The sequence below is a fragment of the Scatophagus argus genome, chromosome 20 (assembly GCF_020382885.2).
Source record: "Scatophagus argus isolate fScaArg1 chromosome 20, fScaArg1.pri, whole genome shotgun sequence".
NCBI classification, from domain to species: domain Eukaryota; kingdom Metazoa; phylum Chordata; class Actinopteri; family Scatophagidae; genus Scatophagus; species Scatophagus argus.
The window spans coordinates 16000838-16021975 of record NC_058512.1 but is presented as its reverse complement, the minus strand read 5'-3'; the positions used below and the strand labels follow the sequence as shown (position 1 = coordinate 16021975).

Here is a 21138-nt window from a genome sequence, read left to right as displayed (position 1 = left end):
CCTTCACTGCTCATGATGCCTCTTGTTTTAGTGCTTACAGTAAAAATCTCGATGGCTCAATCACTGTTGTTTTGCTTGAACTGCATTCTTGTGATACTATCAGGTTGGGAAAATGCAGACACTGTGGATGCCTTAGATTTTTCTTCATGAAACAATCAAACAATAGCTTCTGCAATGTAAAAGGAAATGCAAGAAAATACATTAATAAACAAAATGGGTAAAACAGCTAAAAAATAAAATACATAAACAAACAGAAAAACAGGCGACTGAGGAAGAGGACACTGGAAAAGGGCTGAAAAAGGCTGGTGCAAAGCTGCGAGATGGTCGGTTAGTAAAAGCAGCCGTGAGCTAACAGAAGCAGAGTCACCCTCTGTCAGTCCACATCAGTTCATCTTGCTGACCTCAAACTCACTAGTCTGACAATTTTATATTTACACACTAGGAAGAAATTCAGGATAGAAGGACTTGATTAAGTGGACTGCTGATCAGTGGATCTGCAGATTAGCAGAATATCAGAGAAAACCTTTATGTTAGGCAGACATTATCACCTTGGCCATGAAAAAGTTCTTGTCACGTTTTATCAGTAAAATACCACACTTTGATCATGATCACTTGTTACCAACTTGATTATCAGAAACACCCTGAGTATAAAACCTAAAATCTCTCTGCCCGCCCACATGATTTGATTGGTGTTACGTGAGAGGATTGTTATCATACCCTTGACTATGTAGTAAGTATGGAGCTAGAACAAGGAGGGAATTAGCCTATGTGACCAATATACAGTATGTACCATCACATTTTTATGCTAAGCCAAGATACTTGGCATATACAGGGTGATTTCTGATTATATTGATTTTCTCATCTAACTTTCGGAAAAAAAACAACAAAGCATATCAACTAAAACATGCCTTTAATTTTATAGGCCCTTCACTCCAAATATTTCAAAGACTGAATTAGTTTTAGGGAAGAAAATCAATGGCTTGAACTTTAATTTTAGTGAATACTGCATCTGGCCATGTTGACAATACAGTAAATCAAGCTCAAACAGTAACAGTTGTTTGTAATGTTGTCTTTCACAAGCCCTGATATTGGTAAGACAATTCAAATGATGCGGTTCATCTGGTCATTTTGTGCTTTGCAATAAAATACACTGTATTAACAGATTATAGTATCTGTCACTCCCCACCTTTGACAGACTAACCCTGTCATGTAAATACAACATCGAATATATTACAGTAAGTGTAAGTTGTTAGAAAGCCAAAAGATGCTATTTTTAAAATGTTTTAAATGTATTTACTTAACCTCACTAATATCATTATTATAAAGGTTAAAATTACAATTTGTTTTTTGCATTGCATTATATATAATATTCACACTCCCCTGCATTAGGACCTTATTTAACAGTTGACTGCAGTAATCCATTTCTTTTAATGAATGTCACTTATTTTCATCAAATCATTAACTTTGACTGTCATTATGTGAGATACAGTAGCTGCTCTTGTCTGCTGCATATGGATGTCATGTCAAGATGATTTCTCTGTCTGTCATTTCTGTTTGTTTCACCTGTCTGATCTTGTCTGTGTAGCTTTACAGTTTGCCGGTCTCTGTCTGTCTCTCTCTCTGTCACCTGTCCTCCACAACACTTAACATGTGCTTTCCTTATGTTTATGTTGCATTTTGATTGCTCACTTTCTCTTCCTCTTTAAAGGATAAGGCTGGCATTATTCTGTAGTTTTGCTATTGCTCACAGATCAACAAATTCATCTGAAGACTATGGAACAACAATGTGTTGGTCAGCCTCTCAATACGTTCTGATTTCCCTTTTGCACCCCTTAGTTGAGGACATGATGCTTTGCAGACAGCTTGTAGCTGTTATCAAATGTAAATGTGAAAAGGCTAACATGTTCAGGGACAGTTCTCTCCTACTTATTAGGTCCTCTAGTCAGTATTTTCAGGAGCAGCACAGTGTATGTCAGCTACAACACACACATTGATGTAATGAAGGAACACGTCACCCAGTGCAACAGTGTGGCTCACTGATGTGTTTTAATAGTTTTGGGGCACAGAGGAATAAGATGTGCCAGGCTTTGGATGCACTTATTTGTAGGATTGACACATTGTTGGATCTTTTCATATGATTTACTGACAGTAAGAAAATATAGAATATCACCAGCCTTTTCCTCCTTGAGTCTCTCCTCTCCTCTTCTGTTTTCCCTTTCTCCTACTTTGGATGCCCACTGCTAATGTTTTGCCCACCTCCCTTTTGTGTGTGCTGTCTGATAGCGGAGCCACCCTCGCCACGCCCCCGGGACCCACCTGGCAGTATGTACCACCTGTTGTGCCACCTCTCTCTCTCTCTCTCTCTTTCTCTCTATCTCTCTCTCTCTCTCTTTCTCTCTCTCTCTCTCTTGCTCTCTCTCTCTTTCTCTCTCTCTCTCTCTCTTGCTCTCTCTTTTTCTTCTTCATCTCTCCTCCTCCCGTCCTTTCCCTATTTTTCTTCTTCTCTTGTGTGTGTTTGCCTCCATGTGCTCCTCTCATCTCAGTGCAGAGCTCACCATCACGGACAAAGTGATCCTCCTACATACATAGCATACACCAGTCATTCCATACAATTTCTGATACTCACATTATTTGCAACACACAAATTTACATTATCCACCAAACATACCCAACCCTGGAGAAGTATCTAGTGTAGTAGTCCAGTGTATCCAGGGTATGTTAAAGCACTCTGTCCTGCTTTTCAGCCATTAACCACAGCAGTACACTAATAGACTTTGGTAAAATGTGGATATGTGTATGTGAGTGTTGTAGTAGTAGTATAAGTAGTAATAGTAGTTGTAGTGTGTAGTTTTTTTTGTGAGTTGTGTGTGATTGTGAAACAAGGCAGGGACAGCTGCCTTCTTGCTTTGAAATAACTATTTTCTTTCAACTATACCACAACAACCCATCCAACCTTATCTTTCATTCAATGTTACTTTCAGTCTTAAAATCTTATTTTTCATACACACGCTTAAAAGAAAATGTCTCTCTTCCTCTTTTGACATTTCTCTTTTGACGCACTTCACCTTAATTTTAATTTAGTAATTTAAAACATATAGACATATTTTATATATATATATTTTTTTATTTATCTAAAAAAGTAAGATTTTAAGACTGCATAATGAACAAAATGATGACTGGCAATACAAATATTTTCTGCAGTGTTGTGATATTGTTGTCCCTGACTGTGGCTACAGGCTCAGCTGTGAGGTAGGAACAAGAGGAACAGTACAACCACCCAAAATCTGTCAGTGAAAGAGTGTTTAATGAAAATACTTTATCCACATGCCTTTTGTCATTTAGTGGGTATTCAAAGTTCATTATAATAGCATGACTAAATACATATTTATCATTAGATGCTATATAGTCTCTATACACACTGACATTTGGAAATTGAAATCTTCAAAAACTATATGCTACCATACAGTAACCAGCAGGTGGGGTGGTAACTTAGCTGCTGTTCCAGTTCCCTATCACACCAGTTTACCTGATAGCTGTACTGGTCAGTGAGATAAGAATTAGGTGGGGTGAGTGTCAGTGTCCTCAAAGCATTAGTCAAAGTAACAATCCCTGCAGAAAAATTGGTGTTAACATAGTTCACTACTGAATACTGAAAGCCACTTTAATCAATATTTTACCGTAGCAATGGCAATGTGAAAACAATGTGACCATGTGAAAAGGCTCTGAAGTGATTTTCCATTCATTGTTCTTTCTTTCTGGCCTGAGAATTAACTTCTTTGCTCTCATAACCTTGTTTTCCGACACAGCAGGCAGCTGGTTATTTTGTTTGTTTGTTTTTTTCAAAAATGTTCTAAAACCCTACAGTACATTACCCACTCAGCACCAGACTGCAGACAGACACAGTGGGTGAATATAGTGAGCCAGATAAAGAGCCAGATATTACCCTCAGGAGTTGGTAGAGACTAAAACATAAACTAAAAGAGAGTTAAAAGAAAGTGAAAATTGGACTTACATTCGCAGTGGTTAGTAGCATGACTCCAAATGACTAATAATGTTGCTGTATAACTGCTACTGGATATGTAAATAACATTTTTCTACTGCCCCCAACTGACAGCAGTTATTAAATGTTAAATGATTCGAGTGTCACAAAGATGGGACAATAACATGAGAAAGCAGTGGAACAATGTCCGAAAGATGTCCACTTTTTCCGTAAAAGTCAGTACAAACTAGTTAAAATCAAACTGGCGCTCCTCAGCAGAAGTAGCCTCAGTGCTTGCACTTGCTTCTGGTTAGGAAGCCACATTTTTATAACCTCCTTCAATCCAGTGAGTTTGCATTTTTAGCATTAATCCCATAATGTCTGAGCGATTGAAATCAGTGCTACAGTTTTTTCGGAGTCATCTTCAAAGCCAGAACAGCCAGTGAGTATTGTTTGACTCTTGGTATCTATCAAACATCTATTTTTATTGGTGTATTTTCTTTAAGAAAAACGTGATGCATTGATTAGCAAGTATTAGCTATTTACAAAAAAAGATTACACTTCTTTCTGAGGTTAGATGTGGCTTTTTGAAAATGTGAAAAATGCCCCCAAGGCCAAAGTCAGCACCCCACCTCTTCTTTGTTCACTAGCAGAGATGTCTGCTAGCTTACAAATTATGTAAGTTTTGCAACAGTAAGTATTCAAGTTCTGTCACAGATTTGTGTTCATTCTTCTCAAACTTTTCTTACATCTGTGCCTGGAGAAGAACAGATTGAACATTGTTCTTACGATAAAAGGTTGCCGTCTGCTGGTCGTGTCATTTGTGTGTCGTGGATATTTTGGTGATCCAGTGGTTTGGGTAAAACCAGCACATCGCCTCTCCGCTCTACTTTCGCCTCACATCTCTCCACATTTCTCTTTTCCTCTTAGCCGATTGTCGACCTTAGTCCTATTAAACGCTCAGCATCCTCGCTGACGCAGCACCACCACCAGGAGGTTGGGCTGAAGGAGTATGACCTGGAACGGCCCAGCTTGGCCCAGTCCTCAACTGGGCCAGGCCATATCCAGGGCCAGGACAGAGCCCATCACCACCACCACCACCACCGCTGCCATCGACGCAGGGACAAGGACAGAGACAAGAAGCAAAAGTCCTTGGACAGAGCTGCATCAGTGCAACCATCCAGCACCGTTGGTGAGGAAAAAACAACAAGTAAAGATCTTGAATTGTGTTCTTAAAGCTTTCATTTCTCTATATTGTATTTAACTGATGATGGCACGGAACATTAGAACACAAATGAAACGCTAATGTCATGTTCCGACTGGTGTTAGCACCGCATGAAAAAGTGAAGTCCCTTCATTATTTCATTGAAAAGATGGGTGCTGACAAAGATGACAGAGAACAACCAAAAAATGTGAAGTCATCCAGCCAAAAACTTGAACCTAATGACATTCAGTATGTAACTTTTGCGACATATTTAGAGATAAAATATTTGTAAAGAGCTATATTATAGTCAGCCAACATATAAATGAACTGAACAGCCTCTTTCAGTAAGTGTGGATCTCTTGAAACCAAATACATTTTAGTGAAACAAGACTTATAACCCTTACTTGCTGTACAATACTCGCTTCCCATCCAGTGAGATCATAACCAATAAAATAGGAAATACAGAGTCATGCTCTTACTCATAATAATGTGAATTCAAAAGATGTTTCTTGTTTCCTGCAAGAGATAGAGAGACGGGTAACACAGAGAGCCTAAAACTCATGTGAACAGAATTTTTAAAAAGTCTTTAAAGGGGGGCGTATATAACGATGCTGAGAGAGTCAATTGTATAAATCAGCAATATCAATTTACATCATACAGCAAGCAGAATATCCGCATAGAAACTTGGCGCCACTTTCACGGAGAGACAGTGATAGAACGCCAGGCTTTCCCAGTAGATCACTTGGATGTCTTAACATAGCTGCAGAAATTCTTTATAGGATTAAAGTTCTATGATCGGGTTATGTAGGTGAAGGGGTTTCTGCTGCGCTTCAACCAGGGATTTTACACATCAGGCTTTCCATCTGATTAGCACAGAGAGCTGTGAGCTCTCACAGGAAAATCTGCTTTACTGGGGACTTTTTTTCCACTCCTCTTTCTCTCTCTTTTTTGAATTTAGAGTTGTAGAGCAAACATATCCAGATAAACAAAGGAATCTATTGTATATATGCAAAGAGCACCTCTGATAACAGTAATGCCAGCATTCCTATTCTTAGTAGCTACAGATACTAAAACTGCAGTGTAGACCCCTGCAAGACTTGTAACTGAGAATGTGTTTAAAAACCAGGGTCATTCTGTCCAACTGATAGCAGAAACTGTGCCCCCTGATTTCTATTTCTGTAGCTACTGGTCCTCCGGGTGAGGTGCATAAGGCATTATTTTCTGTTGTTGATGTTCTGCTCTCTGATCTTGGTTGGCCAGTTTACATGTTTTAAATCATTTTTCAAAATGAATGGTATGGTGCCCCCTGTGCATACTGATTTACAGATCATGCAATACCTATTGATCTCAGTCGTCAATAGGTTGGAGTCTCTGGCACGGCTCTTGGCTGTTTTCGCTCTTGCATCACAGACAGGACCTTCCCTATCATAGTTAACAATTCATCCTCTACCCCCACATATCTCTTGTGCGGAGTCCCTCATGGTTCAGTCCTTGGTCCCCCTTTTCTAACTATATGTTTCTGCAATTCAAACTTATTCAGAACCACAAAATCTCACTTCATTGTTACATAGTTGACACACAGCTGTGCCTCCTTGTCCAACCAAACTGATTGAGGGATTGAACAGTGGTATTACAATGCCACTGTTCAATCCCTCAATCAGTTATCTAATCACATCAGACTCTATGCAAAAATAATAATAATATAATAATAAATTGTTTAGAACTAGTTTAGAACTATATCCAAGATCATGGATTTTACACCCAAAAACTAAATGAAAACTTACCATACCTGGTGATATATACACAATATTAGGAGATATTATGAACAAAGTGTTCTGCCGATCTTTAATGAAATTTGATGTTATCTTATATTTCTATAGCCGATGATGATTTCATCAGTTTGGCTGGTTGATGTGGTTCAGGTGAAAAGAACTCATGTATATTCATGCATAATATGGGAGCACGGAAAGCTAGGCTTCTCTGAATCCTGCCACCTGTCATATCCTGGCATCATCCAAGCCTTTCAGCAGCTGCAGTGTCCTCCACAACAGATCATGAGTGTCAGTGGCATATAAGCCAGCCCTCTCCTCTGTACTCTCGGGGTGGGGAATTTGACGGTGAGACAGTACTCACAAAATATTAAGCAAACTTTGATTTATAATTTGGGTTGGCATGCATCTATTAAAATTGAAAGGTGATTATGAAATTGTTAAGGCTTACTGAATGCACAAGTACAAAAACAGAGCTGGTTTGAATCTTTCTGATAATGTGAATCTCTGTTTTAGTGACTGTTTTTCATCTCGGAATCACAACAACCACCGATTTGGGCGTTGAGAAGAAGAAGCTTGTTTTGTTTAATATGAGGAATATTCCTGGCCAGTAATGGGAGCACAGAACATCCTGTGAGACAGCTTGGAGAGGTTGCTGAATTGCTATGCAGCTTCATCTACACAGGCACATGAAGGCCCTTTATCAATGTGCATCTGTGGTTTGGGTATAATAAATAAGACATATTAAGAACTGGTAGTGAATAGAAGCAGAGCAAGACCTCAAACTTCATTTTATCACAAAACAGGAAATTAACAGCTAAATCCAGATGGTCCTTACCTCAGAACAGCAACACAATTATCAAATATATCCATTCATATGCTGTGTCTAAGGGACCTGTCAATTTAAATGAATCTTTTCAGAATTTCCAGTTAAGCAATTCCCATTATTCCTATTAAGTGGATCTTAAGTTATATTTGGTTTTTAATGTAGGACTTTATTATGCTCTTTGTAGTCGAATAACAGTTTTGGATTTGCAAAGTTGTTTTTAAAACTTGCTTGACATACTGCAAATTCTTAACTTTGAGTTAAAAAATGCAAGGATTTTTTAAATATACATACATAACCCAATATGTCAGAAAGTACAAAGTCAGTAAGCAGCAGTCCATTGAATGTTATTGTGCAGTCTAATTTCTGCCTAGCCTAGGTGAACTGAGCTCCAGACAAGTGAATCCATACAGTCTTCATGCAAACAGTAGACAACATCATCCTGGGTTTCCTGTTTATCATTTATTATGTTCTGATGTCATGGAAACATATGAAAAATAATTTTGAAAAATTATCAGTCATGACGTCGCCCTTTTTCCTTTTCTTCTTCTTCTTCTTCATCCTCTTTGTAATAGTAACATACGTTGGACAAAAAACAAAGGCAGATATTTGATGGATTACTGATTTTAGGCAAGTTCCAAGTTTGAAATTGATTTTCATAGAGCATGGAAAATCAGCAAAATTATGAGGCCAATTAAAGCCAATCAGTGCTTGTTCAGTAGGAGGGTCACAGTTTTTGTTTGCCATGCGGGGATCATCTGCTACAGTGATTAGAGCCTCAGAGCTGGTGGCAGGGTGTTTTTTGTGTTAACACTGGAGGGCAGCAGCTGGGCTTTATTGCTGAGATAAAAGGCCATAGTGGACAGGTCCAGCACGGGGATTTATGGGGACCTCTTGGTGAGATAGCAGAACGCCCAACAGCCCCTCTGTACATCAGAAACAGCAAGAGAGTGAAGGAGAGTTTCACTGCTCCAAGCCTGTGGTTCTCCAGGCAGATCTGAGGCAACAGAGTGATGAATGGGCTTCTGTTTTTCTGTCATCGTGGGTTTAATAGGAAAACTGGAATTATTCCAGCACTGTTGAAAGTAATTTCACCACAGTGCTCTCCTTTATGCCACATACACCCAAGGTCTATAGAGAAACATGGGCGCACACACAGATGGGTCAGTTGTCTTTAATTAGAGAAGTATAGAAATATCATGGAACAAAACGTAAGAGTAAATATACGATAAAACATGATGGATCACCCAAAATAACTGAAAGATACAAGATAATAAGCATGCTGAATCTAGACACAACGCAAACTGAATTTCTGCTTCATTTTGACCCCTGATGTAGGATTTCAGTCCTCATCTTTTAATTACCTCAAATCCATTTATTTACTTTTTTAAATTGTTTTTTAATCCCAGTCAGGGCTACGACTCAGTGATGTTAATGTTTTCGTGTCATGACTAAACTGCACATTTAAGTTTTAAGTTTCTTATTTTGTACTTTTTATAATGAAGAGAACAATTGCTTTGGTCCTGCCTAATGATGAATAGATGATAAAAAAAAAAAATTACACCTTAACATTATACTTTAAAAATTACATTTCATACTTTCCCTTTCCCACTTCATTCGATGGCCTCATCTTCCAGGATCGTTCACTGACCCTTCAGCTGAAGGTTTGTCCAGGGAAAGAGCGAGGGAGCGGGACCGCAGCCGGCCTCATGAGAGGAGGCACCACTCCTCAGCAGGAGAGAAGCAGCGCTACTACTCCTGTGAGCGTTACGGCAGCAGGGAACAGTGTCACACCAAGTCAGCCGGTCCGAGTCGATCCACATCTCCCGGAGAGGGACAGGACACCGGCTTGGTCAAACAGGTGAGTTACCTGCAGTATTTGCAGAATTTGATCTTTCATTGGTTTGGCTCTGTACTTCAGCACACTGGATTCAAAATAAAAAAAAAGGGGAATACGAGATTTAAGTGCTGACTTTCTGCTTTATTGAACAGTGCTGACATCCATACTGGTTAAACAGCATGGAAGTTGTTGCCCATACAAGGTACTCAGGGCCCTGTAGTTTTAGGGCAGTGCAGAAGAACAGTGATTCTGGTAGGTTCTTGACAGGCCTTAACTGGCCTGGCCTGACTCACCCTGGAATACATTTCTACATCCATACAGCAATGTAAGAAGTTCAACGACTGGAGGGCTCTTTAAGGTTCAGTGTGCTGAATTTCCAATAAAATAAAAAATTTGATTCTCCTACCACTTACAGACCTCACTGTATGTGAAGAAACATTAGCACTAAAGCAAATACAATATTGTGATGAACATGTTCTAAAATCTGATATACTTACTTAAAAAAATCATTTCATTTGATCATTTTGTTATAGTAGTAGTGCTTCTTGTCCACTAAACATTTTAGATTTTTCACCTTTGTTGTACTTCCTTCCCACTGACTTGCCTTGTATTTGTTTACATATTGTTTTCTCAGCATGGTAGCACTGTGGTGAAAGCTGGCCCCGTAACGCTTCCTTCTGGTTCGAGCACCCCAGGCCGTGGTCGCAGGCAGCTGCCGCAGACGCCCCTCACCCCTCGCCCTGCCGTGGCCTACAAGACGGCAAACTCTTCACCTCTCCCGTCCGGTGCGAGCGCCACAACGACGGGGCAACAGACTCGCTTCAGCCGTGGCCTTTCAGAGCATGATCGCTTATTAGCTGGCCATGAGGAGTTACAGATGCCGGTAACCCGCATCGGTTCGGACCCTAATTTAAACCGGCAGCCAGAGGTCCCTCCTCAACAGGCCCCCTTTGAAGAGACAGAGGACTTCCAGGACACTGTGAGCAGCCACGCAGCGGGACGCTCTGCCAGAACCACAACCACCTCCCCCACAACTTCAGCTTCACATGGAAATGCTGCTGTGCCAGTCACAGCGCCCGCCACACAGGGCCGGGCGGGAGTAGTGCCCAATGGGTACCACTTCACCCTCGGGGTCAACTCTGCATCCGGGCCTGGGAGCCGAGGAACAGGAAGTCTCAGGGAGCGAGAGGAAGAGGACTGGTGCTAATGTGACAAAAAAAACTGAGGATGGGGTAGCTTATCAGTGTTGTACAGCTCTCATATCAGGTCCAGTGAGCTGACTGGAGGCCAGTGGATTAATACAGAAGGAAAGATACTGAAGAAAAAGAAAGTGCTGTAAAAGGGGATCAGAAATCATTCCAGCTTTGTCTTGTTACTCTCCATTTTTATACAACAAAATCTTTAAGGAAAAAAGACACTGAGGACTTTTTCTACCCCCCTTACTTGCACTGAAATTATAGCACATGTGAAGACCCTTAAGTATTTTTGCCTTGGCCAGTAAAACCAGTGTTGGAGCAGAAGACAAAAGCCAAAATCTCCTCATTTTTCGAGTGAAGCTATGAACGGTGTTTCAGACTGATCTGAATGCCTAATTCCTGCTATCAATATGGTTGCTAGCAACACTGTTTTTATTTTTGTATGTTTCATTTTCTTTATGTTTGTCATGTAGGCGGGAGGAAAGTTTCAACTTGATCATATTGATGCTATCACCAAATTATTTTCATATCTTTTGATTTTTTTTTTCCTTGGTCACCAAATTCCAACCAGATCTTAGAAAAACAAATTGATTTAGGTCCTAAACTTCCGTCATGACACCCAACAGACACCATGAGTAAGGTGACAAAAATTAAACTATTGTCTGGGCTGTAACAGACCTGGATCCAAGTTTTCAGAACACATTTTTGTAAATTGTACCAGATGTAAATTTTCTGAGTGCATGTAGGGACTAGATATCTCTTTTTTGACATTATGTGGCTAAATACTAAGTGCCTCATTTTTCCAAGATGTATTAAGATGCAGTCTGGTCAGATAACTTAAACATACAGTAGAAGATGTAAGTATGTCCACAGGAGAGAAAAGGCATAGAGAACAAAGTTCAAATCTGGTATAATGGAAAAGAAAGAAAGAAAAAAAGAAAAAAAGGAAACCTTTTTGTACTGAATTTTGTGGTAGTAATTCAGAATTACAGATCCAAAGTAAGCAATGTAGTGCATGCCAGGATCTTGTCAAAAAATTAGCATCTGTATTTTTGCTTCAGGGTGTGTGGTAAGCATTTGCCTTTCTCATTCAAATATACTGCCAGTAGAAAAGGTCTCTGAATGGAGAAAAGTGCCATGTTTTGATTTCTAATCAAAAAAAAAAAACTTCTCATGTTCAGAAACACTTGCGTCCTCGAGCAGTATCTCATCTGCCATATTTGCCCAGCTTTCATGGGTTTCCTGTCTTCTTATCTCATTCCTCTGAGAACAGTATTGTGTGAGGGCCTGTAGGCGAGGTTACCTGTTTGTATGTTCACAGGTACAATAAAGAGTTGTATTGTTGCTGCTGACTGTTGACTCAAAGTAGGGCTATGCAACAAGACGACACTTCATCTGCCCTGTAGCTTTACCCTCTGGAATCTCCAGGTTCAGGCTTTAGTGTGACTGCGACCAAATTTTACATGTAAGTATAAAGAGTTGTAAATAGTATTATATCATGTATAGTTAACTGAGAAAAACACTGAGGCACAAATGGTATCCATGCTGATATGTGAATCACAGGGCATTTTTGAGTTGTCAAGGTAATTGCATGAAGCCTGACCAGATAAAACCACCCAAAATATAAAACGGTGTTCCTTCCAGACTTGGGTTAAGTTGTATTTTTGAATAATTTTTAGTGGTTTTTAAATTTGCTTGGGAAAAGGGAGAGATAAATAGGATTAATAAAGTGGTTTTACTGTGAAGTATTCTGTCACTAACATTTTTGTGTCATTATTAGAGCTCGACGCAAGCCTGAATCAATTTTGCAAACGTTCCTTAGAGTAGTTAAATACTGCATGACTGGGAACTATTTTCAGCAACAGAATTTAATGCTCTGAGTGTCTTTATGGGAAGCAAGATGGATTTATCAAAATAAACCACAACGTGTGTGTGTCCATGGAAGTGAGGGAGCATGTCACCCAGTTGTAACAGTATGACTCAGTGGTGTGTTGTTAACGGTTTTTAGAACAATGGGGCTCTACAGCACAGAGGACAGCTTCTTTAGTCAGGCTTTGTATACAGACAATACATGTCAGCAAGATCAATTGTAGTTTTGTTTGTGTTTTTCTTTCACGGGAGTAAATAAGTGTTGACCTTTAAAACACATGATACAGTAGACTGACAGAAAACCTTCAGATTTAAATGGGATTAGGTAATTGCACATAGTTAAGATCTTTTGGTGCAGATCCAGGATTTATTAGAATTCTGAATTACGAAATTTGAAAAATTGAGCTGATAGGCTTATTCCAATACAAACTACAGATTAGATTAACATAGACATCCTGGGGTCTAACGGAGCTTTTTGTTTTGTAGTGCTTTACTCTGAGCAAGTTTACTAACATGAAGATTATTTGCAAATATTGTTTGATCCAAGCCGGATTGTTTCCTTGTGTTTTCAGTTTGGTTCCTGTTGTCTCATATTTGCGCAATCTATTCGACTGGTCATCTAAAAGAGAAACATTTTAAAGCAGTAAGGTCTAGATTCAAACGTGGCTCCAGGTTGTTTGTCGTCTTACGTTTCTACGCTAGATTAAAGAAAAAAGATCATTCTCAGACCTCCAACAAGCACTACAGTATGTGAACAGGGTGCCAAGTTTTTCCTCTTTCAGTTTCATTATGGCTGCCCCCTTCTGGACATGTCCTGTTTGCATGTTCTGAAATCAAAATGTGCATGTGCGAAAAAACAAAAAAAACAAACCAAAAAAAGATAGAGAGAGAGAGAGATTGTTTGACTTCATCCAGTCCATGATTTGTACTATTTGTTTCCTGGTTATTATCTAAACACACGATGTATCTGTTTCAGGTAATGAAAAGAGAGAAAAAAATGACATGAGCTTGAATAACACAGGATCACAGAGTGATTCCACCAAAGTGGAAACAAGGATCTTTCCCAGAAAAGACTTTCTGAAGTGGCTGAATCCTTCGCTGCCTGATCTGTTACTTGACTGTCTCTCCCACAGTCATTTCGACTGATTTTGTATGAATATCAGTTCTTGAATAAAGAGGTATGATTATGAAAATGATGTAGATCACTGAAATGTCTCGTGATTAGGTTTGGGTTTTCATTAAATCTAAATCCAGAATGGAATCTGATACTCCAACATGCCGACATGACAGCCACTGTACAGTATAAGTTCATTTTCTCATTGTTTCCCTCTCCAGTCTGAAACTTTACTGTGACTTTGCTGAATCCCTCTCACTCACCCTCATAACTTTGTATTTGGCTGAGACAGGAAGTTCTTTTCAGGAAAAAAGCTCCAAAAGCTTATTTGCTTGCTACCTGCTGAGCAAAGATGACAATTAAGTGGTAAACATGGAACATTCAACAGCTATAGAGTGAGATATTTCCTTCAAGAGAGGGTGCAGACCAGAGCAGAGCATAAAGCAGAGCAGATAATGGGACTTAAATTTATCAGACGGACACAAATACGACTCCAAATGAACCACAACATTGCTCCTCGTTTGATGAATGCATTAATAGGCAAATGATTACCAGCAGGTTTGCCATTTTGCCATTTTAAGTAAAAAGCAGAAAGTACAGTAGACTGTGAGCGTGTGTAACCAAACCTGAACAGTATGCACCAGTGTTCATGTCTGATACTGATTTTAGAAATATTACTTTATTTTATTATTAAATTTAAACAAAGCGTTCACGTGGAACCAATCAAAAGAGAAATTAAGACAATGCGACTCCACATTGGTCATAGCTACACTAAATGTTGTTTCATGCTGCAGTATAATGATACTGGAGTAAGGACGTGCACAAATGTGTTTCAGTGTCTAAGAAACTGATCAGTCTTTCTAATTTAAACGGAAAGTAATAGTTGCAGACAGGCTTTGAAATAAAATGGGCGGAGGTCCTGCAGGATTGTAATTGGTCCACATTGGAAGGAATGGGCGGGTCCTCTGTTGGCTCGTTTGGCGCCTCGGTGATGGGATGCAGCTGCGGGAGGAGAGAAGCTGCTGCGGCCTGAGGAGGAAGAGGAGGAGGAGGAGAGGTGAAGAGGATGAGGAGTCAGCCTGTATCGCACTCCAGGTTCAAAAAAATAGTGCCGTTCAACAGTGTTCCTCACACTGACTTTTAACTAATGAGAGCCACACTGTATCCAGAACACACTTCGCCTCTGGTCGTTTGCATGACTTTAAACGTTAATTACAAAGGTGATTAAACCGGCAAGATGTTCTGCTGCTTGTTAAAATGGACAGTCTGCCTTCTCGGGCTCCTAACGACCAGTGCCGCCTCACCTGCCGATGCTCCGCTGGATTTTGGAGGCGAGTCCGGCTCCGGGATGCTGCACACAGGTAAGAGCGGTGTTACACCTGTGGGACCTGAGGTGAAATATCAGCGCAAGGGTGCACGTTATACTTCGTTTAACGACGGTGATTATCATCATGAAAGATTTGTCGGATTAATTTACCCCAACAAAGACTGAACCTCAAGTCACCCCAGCTTTGCTCTGAAGTGGAGCGACTGGCAACCAGTTCTAGTGCCGGTTGCTTACCTCAGTTGCATAGAAGTTTTTTCTTTCTTTTTTGCCTTGTAGTTCTTAATTAAGAAATGTCCTTAATATACAGTACTTGTGGAAAATATAGAATAATATTTCCCATGTAAACTCAAACCCTGAAATATCCATCAGAATCCTCTGTTGTGTAGCCTAATATAAGAGCAGTTTTATTTGCTGGTGCATTAATAACAGAACCACTTCACCTGTGAAGGCCCTGAAACACCCAGTAACACCCTGTCATCTGATCAGCTGGGCCTTATTGCTTCATTTGTTGAGTCTGTCCAGCTTTGACGCTGTTACTCTTCATGTTTTCCTCTCACTGCTCCCGACTGTGAGAGTGAACCAACAACACATTTAGACTGATTGGATAAACTTTGTTTGGTAAAGTTGTGAAGACTGAATTTAGACCACAATGAAACAACGAGGCTTCAGCTGTTTTCGCTACGGGAAAATTGGGTTTGATGGCTTTTTCCTCGGTTACTTTAACAGCTTTTGAAAGAGGAAAAAAAAAAGGTTTTGTAGCACATTTGTAATTCAGATTAACAGCCTGCTGATGTTTGTTCAACAGCAGCAAGTCTCCTCATAAATCTGAAGCCTGTAAACCAAAATCTGAGGTGTTTCATTAATATACTGTCAAAGCCGTAAAATGCTCCACCGATTTTACAAACATAAACTGACTCAAATTTAATTTAAATGCTTAATTATCAAAAATCATTTGGCAGCTGGCAAAACTGTCAAATCCATTAAATCAGTTTGAGTCAAGATAAGATCTTTTATCTCATCTCTGGTAGTCAATTGAAACATTAACAGCCCTGACTTCTATAGAGGAACACACACATTTCGACTGATAAGTTTCTTTTTTCTTGGCCCAAAAGAGATGCTTGGACTTGGTGGATGAATCTTGAACACAAAATGTCTTTAGTTTGCATGAAACACATGCGGAAACTGAAGCCAAAACTCATCTGTGGTTATTAAATCACATGGAATGTTTTTATTGTGCCAGGCAGATTTAGTTAATCACAACATGGCTTTCCACAGCCAGCTCTGTTGTCTCATCAGTGTCGTCAGTGTCCGGATCAGCTTTCTTTTATCAGCACTGGTGATGTAGTGACGGCGATGTACGCACTCTAACCTTACATTGTGTTTCGGAGATGTACTGCGGTTGTTTAATCCATCCACTACTCGCTGAAAGATTGCTGAAAGCGATCTTAGATTGGAGCTCTGCCAGGCACCCCAGTCTGTCATGCCTGGACTCCACATCATCGCACTGTTTATTTTACAATTTGGTCTTTGTCTGATCTTTGTCCCTCACCACCCCACCCCTTTGCTATCATCTGTATGTAAAGGAACACAGGAGACCCCAGAGAGAAACATCAGCTTGAGAGTTTGGCTTAGTTCAGTGAGGTGATGGACAAATCTGTGACAAACTGTGTCGGCTGAGCTTGTGTGTTTTCAGAGCCTTGTGTAAACTTTCTCTGGTTAGCACTGAATAGGCTCACAGTTATGTAACACTGCTGTAATAATCTACTAGTGTTTAATGTTTTTGTTAGTCTCATCCTGTTGCACATGGAACTGAGCTCATTTGGCAAGACGTAATTCTTGTGTACCATCATGTCTTTGTCTGCATTGTGTCAAAGACCGAGAAGGACTCAGAAACCCTGCATCCTGTTGGCCACTCTATAAACATCCTGACAGGTTGCGGATTAGTCAGTCATTTTATTTTCATACGCGAGAGTGCAGAATTTTCCTAGAAATTTCAACCAATTATTTTACAAAGCCATGTGATTAAATGCCCACTTGTGTGAACTTGTTTCCATATTGGCAAGATGAACCAAATTTGACTCCAAGATAAATTGATTCCAGGTGACCTGGAAAGAAATCCATCGTTCAACATTAAGGCACTGTAATTGTGTAATTACAGTTTTCAGCCGGTGCCAAACTCACTGCAGATCTTCTCCATATTCTTGTGTTTATACACCTTCAGAATAAATTTGAACATACATTCATCATATGTATTTCATGGCTGCAAGGATTTATACACAATTCCTGGAAACTGAAAACATCCCCAGTTCTTGCATGGCCTGCAGGCTCACCAGGCATGCCACCCATTAGACACGTTTGGGATCCCCCCGGACTGATGTGTGTGACCTGTTCCAATTTCTGCCAAAATCCAGCAACTTCTCAGAGTCCCTGAAGAAGAGTCAACTTTCTTTTATTCCTCAGGCCGCAATCAGTGACCTGATAACTCTTTTCATTGGGCATCTCTTAATTTACCTAATGATTTATTCACCGAATCTCTTCCCAATGCTGTTTGTTTTTATTGGTACACCAGTTGAATTTTTAATGTTTTTTATGTTATGTATGCACATACAAAACAGGTGGATGGAAGTACAATTCATGTGCATTAGCTGTGATTTCCGTAAAACCTGTTAATGGTATTCAGCAGAGGATGAATTCTGATGTTTTTTTGTTTTTGTTTTTAATGTTTGACCAAAACGTCCACTTCACTCTTTAAATGTTGCCATTGTATATTTTATGCATGTTCATGTCTAAAACAGAGGATGAATCCTTTTCATTTTGGACACTCCCAAGAACTTTAGTCCCGTGCCACCATCAGGTCAAATCATCGACTGTAGAAGAAGTTCAAAAATTCCACCTGAACTCAAAACTAGAAAAAAAAAATGTAATTATTAGATGCCAGTGACATATTCTGACCCAGTTCATGTTCTGCAGAGGATGAATTCTCTCCTCGGTCGACATCACATGCGTTCCTCTGGCGCTCGTCTCAGGCCAAGCATTGTCAGCTATATGTGAGAGATATCTGATGATCTAACTGGCTTAATTTTGCAAAGTAGCAGCTTTCTAGATGAAGTGTGGATGAAGTTGTGTTGTACATGCTGTTCTCTGTTTGGTGAACTGTGGGTGAAGGATTTTGGGTGCAGTTGCCTGTCTAATGCTTTGTACTTCCTTAAATGTAGCATCAAGTCATTGCCCATGCGTCTATCCATCTATTCTTCCACATTGTGTACAGCTGACAAACGGTAAATATGATTTAACAGTATATTTAACAACAAAACTATTTAGCTATCCAGCCACGTCATTGTCTCCAAATCAACCTCAAGATAACATTCACCTGCAGTCTGAAGTGGTGAGTTGAACAGCCAATGGCATCTGATGATCTAATTAAAGTAAAGTGACATATTTTGTCATTGGAGGGAACTCACTCCAACGAAATTTGTTCTCTGCATTTAACCCACCCAAGTGACGTGCACACACACACAGCAAACCCGGGGCAGTGGGCGACCGCGTGCAGCGCCCGGGGAGCAGTGGGGGTTAGGTACCTTGCTCAAGGGTACCTCAGCCATGGACACCGGGACGGGGAATCGAACCAGCGATCCACCGGTTACGGGAATATATTCTAAGTTCAAGGCAGTATAGGCTGCCTGGCGCTGGTGTGCTACACTCACCTCCCTGTGCTTAGGGTGAGACACTGCACTCAGCGAGGAGGGTGACTCAGTTCAGATTCTTTTAGAAATCAATTTGATTTTTAAAAAAATGTCAAAAAAAAAAAAGTCAGTGTATTAATTTAGAATGCTGAACAGACAGTTTCACTGGAACCACTTAGTAGGTATTCATTATCTACTATTAAATTAACAGACAGAAGGGGAATTTGTTCATTTTTGATCTTCTGTCTGTGAGTGTCAGTGGAGTCTTTTCATGTGTCACAAGCACTTTGGGAATTTGGGAAGGCATCATTTCTCACACATAGCTGTAAACCTTTTACATTTTCATATGTAGCATAGATGACATAAATGTGCTTTGGATTATCCAACTTCAGAAACTAGTGCTGGGTCCTAAATATGTCTGTCCTTTTGAAGCTCAGGGAGGATATCTTGAAAACTCCCACTCAGATTACCTTGAAATTTGATGCAAATCTTGATCACAAGAAGATTATTCCGAAGAAAGTGCATTCAGTGGAGATTGTGACTTAAGCTGCCATGATTAGTTGAATAGTTGCTCAACACAAAATCAATCTGCAACAAAAACGATAACATGCTAAATATGCACTGCTCTTTCTTAGTCTTATGAATGAATCCATTGTTGAATGAAGAAATGAGTTGTTTTTTTAGGTTTTGAACTTTGAACAATGGAGTAAATAACTGCCGATTAATCACTAACAGAACTGCTTGTCGCCTTCAACCTGAACTTTTCTTCCCCCTCAGCTCAGAATTTCTCCTTAACACATAAATCAATAAAATGAAATGATCGGCTTTTCTTTGTGTGTCCTTATCACCACAGGTCCTAATTTTTTCCACTTGCATACAAGTGACCCAGTGAGCAATTTGCTTTGCTTAGCACATACCTGCTCCCAAGAGGATTAACCTTTTAAGATTATAAGGACCCAGTGATGTTTCCTCTGCTGCCACCCTTGGGTCAAAACTTTTTTTTTCTTTTTTAAGAGTGAGTTCATTTCATAGACTTTGCAACATTTGCAACACTTATGTCACATCACCAAGCCCTCGAGCCAGGCCAGATCTAAAGCACAGCGCCGGCCGGCCAAGTCACTGACACACTCGTCCTCTTCCGGCAGCTTGTGCTGATGATGTCATAGCCAATATAATGTCAGATCCGTGAACAGGCATCTGCTGTGCATGAAATGTGATCTTGGACCTTAGTGCTCGGTGAGCCCTGATCTGGAGCCCATTAGCCAGCTTTAACCAGGCAGTGGCCCGCATGCTGTGGCGTACGTGGTGGAACATTCCTTGCCATACACACAGGGTCATGGGTCTGGTTCTGGGTGTGGAGCAGGTTACAGCTTGTGGTTAGCTTTGTGTGAACAAAAGCGGGTGGAGAACACTAGGTACAAACCACATGTTGGACCAAAACCTCCTTCCTCTTCTCAAGCCAACGGGAACCAGATGGCAGATCGAGTGCCTTGATAGTGTTCAGACAAAGCTCCTCAGATGTTTGGTGTTAAAGATGAATACAAGAAAGGGCTTTTTGTTTTTATTTTTTTAACATTTACAGCATTACCTCAGTGACCACTTTGTAGTGTCGTTTCTCAATGTGTCTCCCATCACTCCAGCCTGCAGACACATTACAGCCTGTAGGACACGCAGACACAAATTTATGTGGAAAGGGCAGTTTAATGATCTGGTATTTTGTCCCGAGAAGTGCTGTTTGTGGTTTCACTCGTGTTGACACACATAATTGTGTCCATTCTCCGTGCAGCGCTTTCTTTGTAGCTTGCAAACGTTAAACACCTGCATGTGGTGTTGCATAAAACAGTTAAAGGTGATAACATGCCACAGGTAATATCTGCTTAAGCTGCCAGCAGTAATGTTTATTTGAAGCGTGTCTGTTTTAAATTCTTACTTGTTTAACAGCCATATTTAGTGGTTTGATTTGAAACTCACTCTGTTTTAGCTCTGTTTCTGACCTATACAGCTCTTCCTATGTAGCTTATTAGTTAATAAATAACATTTCACATAGGACATAAGTGTATATACTACACATTCAACCGCCATTGGACCCATTGACATAAGACAGCTGTCACTCAGTCTGTCATTGCAGGACAGGGACTCTGCTGTGTAGCTCACACACTTCATTGATTAACCAGAGAATTACATGAGCTCTCTGCCACTTTCTCTTTCCCTCTCACTGGGGGAGTATGTTTAAACATTGTTAAATACCTATAGTTACTTAATTTATTTTATAATTGTGATTGCACAAACTATTGTACAATACAATATTGTATTGATTCTTCATGGGAAAAA

General features: G+C 40.1%; 2 protein-coding genes and 1 long non-coding RNA gene across 7 annotated transcripts in view; 2 read left to right on the top strand and 1 right to left on the bottom strand.

Annotated features, from left to right (window-relative positions):
* Positions 1 to 13925, top strand: part of cacna1bb (calcium channel, voltage-dependent, N type, alpha 1B subunit, b) — a 153357-nt gene extending 139432 nt beyond the window's left edge. For 2 of the 5 annotated variants that reach the window (XM_046374767.1, XM_046374764.1), the window contains 4 exons: positions 2284 to 2322; positions 4910 to 5171; positions 9416 to 9639; positions 10253 to 13924. In XM_046374767.1, the coding sequence (XP_046230723.1) occupies positions 2284 to 2322; positions 4910 to 5171; positions 9416 to 9639; positions 10253 to 10825 (1098 nt within the window). In that variant the 3' untranslated portion in view covers positions 10826 to 13924. Of the gene's footprint in view, positions 1 to 2283; positions 2323 to 4909; positions 5190 to 9415; positions 9640 to 10252 lie in introns of all 5 variants that reach the window. The other 3 variants (XM_046374766.1, XM_046374763.1, XM_046374765.1) reach the window with 3 other exon arrangements.
* Positions 13926 to 14687: 762 nt separating this feature from the next.
* LOC124051413 lies at positions 14688 to 15518 on the bottom strand. Its single transcript, XR_006841831.1, has 3 exons — positions 15275 to 15518; positions 15102 to 15185; positions 14688 to 14826 (listed from the first exon to the last, which is right to left on the bottom strand). It is a non-coding gene; the product is annotated as an uncharacterized LOC124051413 (long non-coding RNA).
* si:ch211-196i2.1 (collagen alpha-1(I) chain) overlaps positions 14761 to 21138 on the top strand; it is an 85309-nt gene continuing 78931 nt past the window's right edge. Inside the window, exon 1 of the mRNA XM_046374762.1 lies at positions 14761 to 15158. Within this exon, the coding sequence (XP_046230718.1) occupies positions 15035 to 15158 (124 nt within the window). The 5' untranslated portion in view covers positions 14761 to 15034. The remainder of the gene's footprint in view (positions 15159 to 21138) is intronic.